Source organism: Podarcis pityusensis (assembly GCF_964106645.2).
Source record: "Podarcis pityusensis genome assembly, chromosome: 10".
Lineage (NCBI taxonomy): Eukaryota > Metazoa > Chordata > Lepidosauria > Squamata > Lacertidae > Podarcis > Podarcis pityusensis.
The window spans coordinates 23,269,410-23,276,670 of NC_138035.1; the positions used below are offsets into that span (position 1 = coordinate 23,269,410).

Below are 7,261 nucleotides of genomic sequence, written 5' to 3' on the forward strand. Positions count from 1 at the left end.
AGTCTGACCAAACTGCGGGAGACAGTGGAAGACAGAAGTGCCTGGCGTGCTCTGGTCCATGGGGCCACGAAGAGTCGGACACGACTAAACAACTAAACAGCAACTATATTCTGTGGCATTTCCTTCCTAGTAAGAGCTGCGGATAGAATTGCATCCTAACATCCTGACCCTGTGGGCATTATCCAGGCATAGGCGAGTACAGAATGGGCAGTCTTCACTTGCAAGCCTAGGCATATTTGCTCAGAAGCAACACCAAATGTGTTCAATCGCGGGGTCCTACTTCCAGGTAAAATGTGCAGAGGGCGTTGTTGTGGCTGTAACACTCTTAATAAAAAAAATCAAATCGAAGTGGTTGAACCCCACTGCGACTAACGGGAAGTGCAGCTGGATCCTGTTTCTATCGGAAGCAATTCCCGCTGAGTTCAGCAATGTTTGCCCCCAAGTGCATAGGATTGGAGAGTAACAAGTGTGCACCCAGATTCCCACCTAAACCCACAGGCTTAGGACTGTTCGTATGAACAGCATCCCGATCCTGTGCAGAGGCGGGCACGTGTAAACAGAAAGCCCATTAGGTTTTTAGTCCTCTGTAAAGTGCATACAGCGGATTGAGCCCCTTGGCTTTAATAGGCTTAGGTGTGCGCCATAGGATCTTGGCTACTATGCGGCACAAGTCCTGCCAGCCGCCTAGCTGCCACTTCAGAAGCAAACGCGCTGCAGCTCCTCGCTGCTGAAAGAAGAGTCCCGCGAGCCTCTGGGTTCCGTACGCTGACGTCACTCCCGGGCCCGGCCGAATGGCGGCATCCTTTGGGAATACGGCGCATGCGCGTGCTCACCTTCCAAGGTTCCCCTCGGCGGCGCCTTCCGCTTTCGAGATTTTGCGCGCGGACTCGGACCCGGAGCGGTTAGAAGGAAGCACGCTTCCTGCAGGCGGAGGAGCGCTTGGGGCAGGTGAGGTGCGGGAGGCAGCGCTTTGCAAAGGGTCGCTCCTGCTTTCATTTTCCCGGGAGGGTTGTGAGCCAAGCCGTTTGCAAACTCCCAGGAGAGAGTCCTGGGCACGGGCTTGCGGGTGCGTTTAACTTTGGAACTGGGTGCGTTTAATTTCATGACCTCGGAGCGAGTCACATCCGTGCGCGCTTCCTTGCATTAAAAGGTAAAGGTACCCCTGCCCGTACGGGCCAGTCTTGCCAGACTCTAGGGTTGTGCGCTCATCTCACTCTATAGGCCGGGAGCCAGCGCTGTCCGCAGACACTTCCGGGTCACGTGGCCAGCGTGACAAGCTGCATCTGGCGAGCCAGCGCAGCACACGGAACGCCGTTTACCTTCCCGTTCACCTTCTTGCTGGTAAGCGGTCCCTATTTATCTACTTGCACTTAAGGGTGCTTTCAAACTGCTAGGTGGGCAGGAGCTGGGACCGAACGACGGGAGCTCACCCCGCCGTGGGGATTCGAACCGCCGACCATGCGATCGGCAAGTCCTAGGCGCTGAGGTTTTACCCACAGCGCCACCCGCGTCCCGTTTTCCTTGCATTACGCTTGGCTGAAATCCGTACAGATCGCGATGGGATCTTTGAACTGGATGGGGCTTGCTCTCCAGGAAGTGCGCTCAAGAGTCCAGCCTTGCATCAGAATGGTTGGGATCCGTTTGCCGGAAACAGATACAGTACAGTGGTTACATACGCTTCAGGTTACATACACTTCAGGATACAGACTCTGCTAACCCAGAAATAGTGCTTCAGGTTAAGCACTTTGCTTCAGGATAAGAACAGAAATCGTGCTCCGGCGGCGCGGCAGCAGCAGGAGGCCCATTAGCTAAAGTGGTGCTTCAGGTTAAGAACAGTTTCAGGTTAAGTACGGACCTCCGGAACGAATTAAGTACTTAACCCAAGGTACCACTGTACAGTAAAGGTAAAGGGACCCCTGACCATTAGGTCCAGTTGTGGCCGACTCGGGTTGCGGCGCTCATCTCGCTTTATTGGCCGAGGGAGCCGGCATACAGCTTCTGGGTCATGTGGCCAGCATAACTAAGCCACTTCTGGCGAACCAGAGCAGCGCACGGAAACGCCATTTACCTTCCCGCCGGAGCGGTACCTATTTATCTACTTGCACTTTGAAGTGCTTTCGAATTGCTAGGTTGGCAGGAGCAGGGACCGAGCAACGGGAGCTCACCCCATTGCGGGGATTCGAACCACCGACCTTCTGATTGGCAAGTCCTAGGCTCTGTGGTTTAACCCACAGTAAAGTACTTGTGAGCAAACATGCCCAGGCTCCTCCTGCAGCTTCTTCCTCCTTGACCTTCCCTCCAACTGCATTTCTTCCCAAAAGCTTCACCTTTCTTTCCCTAAGATATCTCTCTTTAAAGAAGTCCCTGCTATATCGAATCCCTGTACTGGGGCTGGTGAGAGATAGAGTGCAATTGAAACAGCATCTGGAAGGCCGCAGGTTCCTTACCCCTTTTCAGTCCAGGGGCCGCTTTTTCTTCTCAGCAACTTTCCAGGGCTGCATGCTAGCAATGGGGGCATGCGCCCTAGGCGAAAGCAGTTGGAGCAACAAGTACAGATTTTGCCTTTCCACAGTGTGCCAGTTTCTTCACGCAGTCTCATTGTCTCACACACCCCTCTCGGACCTCCATCCAGAAAAGCAAGAAGCATTATGGTCATATCTGCATTATACGTTTGCAGTATCATGGCACTTTAAACAGCTATGGCTCCCTCCAAAGAATCCTGGGATTTGTAGTTAAAGGGTGCTGAGAGCTGTAGGAGACAATCTAACTACAGAGCTACAGTTCTCGTGTTGGTTTAACAATCAGTTCTACCCATGGAACTCTGGGAATTGTAGCTCCATGAGAGGAATAAAGATCTCCTAACAGTTATCAGCAGCTTTAACAAACTATGCTTTCCAAGATTTTCTAGTGCCCACCACGACTCTTTAAAATGATCTGGTACTGCTTTAAATATATAGTTCAGATGGGCCTATAAAAGTTCAAGCCAGGCAAAAGAACTCAAGGAGGATGTAAAAAAGGGCCATTAGTAATGGGACAAATATATGCAAATGCTTAGACTTCTTTTTAGTTGCTGGGAGTTTGAACTAGGAGGCTATTCCAACCTGGTGTCCTCTAGATATTCTGGACTGCATCTCCTCCCACCAGCCGGCATAGCCAATGATCAAATATGATGGCAGCTGTTGTTCAAAGCATCTGGAGGGCACCAGGCTTGGGAAGCCTGGGCTATGCCGATAGCTTAATGGAAAAGGTAAGTTTTGAAGGTACAAAATGTTTTAAGAATATGAAGGCTTAATGAGAATCTTTAGAAGAAAATTTTTTAAATTGCAAGAACACTTTGTATGTTCTTTTAAAATAGAGATTGAAAATGGAAGTAGACGTTTGATTGAAACATACTCTTGGCGTACTGGACTGTCTCACTACTGCAGCCTTCCCCCACTTCTAGTGAGGAGGTGCCTACAATTCCATGTGCCGCCCAGTTTGTGCTTGGAGATGTCATCCAATCTGTCCTACTACGCTTTACGGATGGCCCACTTGAGCGCTCGGATATTTGGAGAAGTGGCTCGCCCAACTGATGCATCGTCCATGAAAGTCGTGAAGCTGTTAAGCGAGCAGCCCTATGCGAAACGGAAGGAAGTTTATGGCTGGTATCCTCCGCACAATACCTACCACAACCTCATGACGAAACTTCGCTACTATGGTCTCTACAGGTGATCCAGGCGAGGGGGTGATGATGAAGGGAGAATAGGGGACTGAGAGGAGAAGGTGGCTCCTTATAATCTACAGCTGGTGAAGGTGGTTTGAGCCTGCTTCTTTGCTTCGGGCAGAGAGGAAGGAACCATGTGTTTGGTGTGCACAAGATTTCAAATTCAGGTCTTTTTAGTGGAATCGAGAGAGGGGAACCTTCAGCTCACCAGCTTTTATTTATTGATTCATTTATATACCACTGCACTACAATAGCCAAAGTGTTTTACAAAGATAAAATACAAAAAATTAAAACCAGTTAAAACTATAAAATCAGATATCAATAAAAATGTCTACTGAATTAAAGTCTTCAGCCCAACAGGGAGGGGACTTGTCTGACTTCAGCTGGAAGGGAGTTCCATAAAACTGGACCCACAACGCTGAAGGTAGCTTTATTGCTGGATATGAGCCATGGTTTCCTGTTTTCTCTGTTATCAGGCCAGCGTCTTCCAAACAACATTTTAAGCCATGAAATCTAGCTTTTTTTGACATCATACTGGCTTCATAATGCTTTTTGCATAACAGACAGTGCATGCTGCTATTTTTAAATCCGGTATTACAGCCATCCAGGTGTTCTCTGTTGCTGGGGAGAAAATGTCACAGCTGCCCATTTCACAGGAGGGCATCCCTTTGGCGTAGGAAAGATGTAAATTACACACTTGGCTCTTGCAAGCACCTTTCTTTAGCAGGTCTCTTACTCAGAGATGCCTGCATGGGTTCACAATCTCACTTTTCAGAAATGCATTTGGCTGCAGGCAAATAGTCAGTAGGCATTTTATGGGGGTGGAACAAAATCACGGCCTGAAAGGTACTTCATGAACATCTAATAATATTAGCAGCTTGACAGCCTTAGGCAAACGACATTATCTCGCTAATGGACAAGTAGAGCAACTCGGAAAGGTAAATCAAAATTAAAGCTCTAATTCAGTTCAAGGCTCTTTAATCAAAGTTGGCTTTATTAAAAGGCATACTCTGATCCTATGAAGTGTAAGCAGAATGCTTCCTGCAGCCAAACAAGACACGTGAAGCGATTTCTCTCTTGGGTCTCATTAAAGCTCCCCCACCCCCTTCAAAACTTTTGCATGATCCCTGGCAGTTTTAATAATACCACATTGACAGAAGGGTACAAGTTTCAATAATGTGTTAAGCGGGAAGACTAAAAGGATAACTAGTGAAGGATAAAGAGTACTTTGCAAGAAATCTTTTTTCTTGGCTGCAAGGGGAATTTGTATTGCTCTTAGCTGAGGCATTTCTATGAGTCTTTACATAGGCCATCACATTATTGTACCTGAAACCTGGATTCCTGAAAGGCATTGGTCTCAATTTCCATTTTATGGAAGTATATACCTAGCCCTCATGGTTGTGACTTGAAAATTGTGGACTATGGTCAGTAGCATTGCTATCATTAAGGATCAAACTTAAATATTTATGCTCTATAAGTCTAAGAAGTTGGTTTTATTAGAAGATGGGTGAGATGTCACCTTCTCTACACATACATACTTACTTACCTCTTCAGGTCACCCTTTAGGTTCTGGTCTGGTTCACACATGACGTTAAACCATGGTTTGACTGATTATCCACACCCTCCCCAGCAGCTTAACTATGGCTTGTTTGCTGTCACAAACCATGATTTGAAGCCAGGGTTTGTTACTGGTATAAGAACCTTGGTTTATTTTTTAACAATGACTTGGTGTTGCATGCAAATGCGACACCCTTCTTTAGCAATGGCTTGATTGGGCCATCCCACTGGACATGTTCATTAAGCTTCAAAAGCAAAACATCCAGAAAACAAACCCAAGCTTTTCACAAAACAAGGCATGCATGGTTTATCTTTGCTACAGCTTACCCAGGCCTTTGATAGCTGAAAGTTCTGCCCCTCGTGACCCTGAAATCATTGATTTGAGAGTTTTTAACTAGTTTTAAAAGGTTGGTTTAACGGATTCTGAAAGTTTTAATAGTGTTATTTTAGTGCTGACATGTCTGCTCCTCAGGCCTCCTTTTGGAGAAAGAACAGGATATAAGTTCAATAAATAAAGTCAAATCATACCTTGTTGAAACCATGGTATAGTGTTATATGCAAAGCTGGCCTATGAGCTGTTTGAGAAAACACTCGCTAAAGAACTAAACATGAGGCTTGTCTCCTGTTTCTCATTCAAACCCATCCAACCTTATGGCTATCCCATGTCATGTAAGAAAATAGTGCAACTATGTTTGAACACTAAATACTAGGCAAAATGTGCAGGCATTGTTCTCATCCGTTTAGTTTGAAACTTGCCTGCTCTCACTTTTCAATTATGTTCCTCCCCCTTAAAAAAAATAAATTAAAAATCCCTGCAGATACCAACGCTTCAGTGCTTTTAACCAGCTTTGTTTCTTTCATTTCAGAGATGAACACGAAGATTTCAAAGACGAGATGAAACGGCTGAAAAAGCTGCGCGGGAAAGGACGCCCTGTGAAAGGAGAAGGAAAGAGAGCGCTGAAGAAGAAATAACACCGTTGTTGCAGTAGACCTTGTATTTAATAAACACATCTTGGACAGATGGTGACTGTTTACTAGACTTTCAGTAGGCCGGGGAATTTATCTCAAGACGAGGCATCCTTTGCAAACATCTTGCCCCTATAACATAAGGAAGAGAAAGGCTGTAACAGATTCATCTGCATGACCCCGTCAATTTTGGTGGTGGTGGCGATAGCAAAAAGAGGGTGGACCCACTCTCTGCTGGGGTCAGCAGAGGGGGTGTCCTGAGGACTTGCGGCCTCCAGAGGGTGGGCCAAGGATGAATGTTGCCCAGAGGAGCCAACCCCTAGAGACAAAGGTCCCTTCCCCACCCCAAAGAAAAATATTTGAAGGTGCCAGGCCATAGTTGACAAACATGGCCATTCAAATGGTGTGCATGCCCTGCGTCTTGTGATCGATTTTGCAGGGTGGGGCTTACCTGGGCCCTCCCAATATTTTATTCCAGTTGCCACCCTGACGTTGCCCCTGAGCAAAAATAGTTTAGCTAGCCGGTCCTGTTTAGTAGTATTATCAGTAGTGGTAGCGGAAGTAGTACAGTGGTACCTTGGGTTACATACGCTTCAGGTTACAGACTCCACTAACCGAGAAATAGTGTTTCAGGTTAAGAACTTTGCTTCAGGATGAGAACAGAAATTGTTCTCCGGTGGCACGGCGGCAGCAGGAGGCCCCATTAGCTAAAGTGGTGCTTCAGGTTAAGAACAGTTTCAGGTTAAGAATGGACCTCCAGAACGAATTAAGTACTTAACCAGAGGTACCACTGTATTACAATTTGTTATGCCAAGTTCCCAGGGCAAATTGCGACAATTAAAACACAACACAATATCACAAACAGATTGAAACAATTTTAAGATTACGGGAAATAAGGCAGGCATTGGGGGGGGGGGGGACACAAATCTCAAGTGTTAAAAGCTAGGGTAAGGAGTTAGGGTAGGGTCGTCTTATAGAGTGACGTGTAGCTTAGTGGCAGAACACCTGATTTCTCTCACCGTTTCCTCCAACCTG

The 7,261-nt window shown here is 46.7% G+C and overlaps 1 protein-coding gene across 4 annotated transcripts; it reads left to right on the forward strand.

Annotated features, from left to right (window-relative positions):
* The first annotated feature begins 833 nt into the window (after positions 1–833).
* Positions 834–6,279, forward strand: MRPS33 (mitochondrial ribosomal protein S33). 4 transcript variants are annotated; one of them, XM_081024098.1, is made up of 3 exons: positions 834–948; positions 3,356–3,707; positions 6,127–6,279. In XM_081024098.1, exons 2-3 carry the CDS (start codon positions 3,490–3,492, stop codon positions 6,230–6,232), a joined length of 324 nt encoding a protein of 107 aa, XP_080880224.1. In that variant the 5' UTR covers positions 834–948; positions 3,356–3,489; the 3' UTR covers positions 6,233–6,279. The 4 variants fall into 4 exon arrangements, with proteins under 4 accessions (XP_080880224.1, XP_080880225.1, XP_080880226.1 ...); XM_081024099.1 differs by having other exon boundaries at positions 836–948; positions 3,443–3,707; XM_081024100.1 differs by having other exon boundaries at positions 892–948; positions 3,426–3,707.
* The last annotated feature ends 982 nt before the right edge of the window (positions 6,280–7,261 follow it).

What these genes read in the sequence shown, in the direction of transcription:
- MRPS33 (XM_081024098.1), top strand. Translation starts at nt 3,490, where the DNA reads ATGTCATCCAATCTGTCCTACTACGCTTTACGGATGGCCCACTTGAGC. An exon ending in CGCTACTATGGTCTCTACAG is followed by an intron (nt 3,708 to 6,126) that starts GTGATCCAGGCG and finishes CTTTCATTTCAG; the next exon opens with AGATGAACACGAAGATTTCA.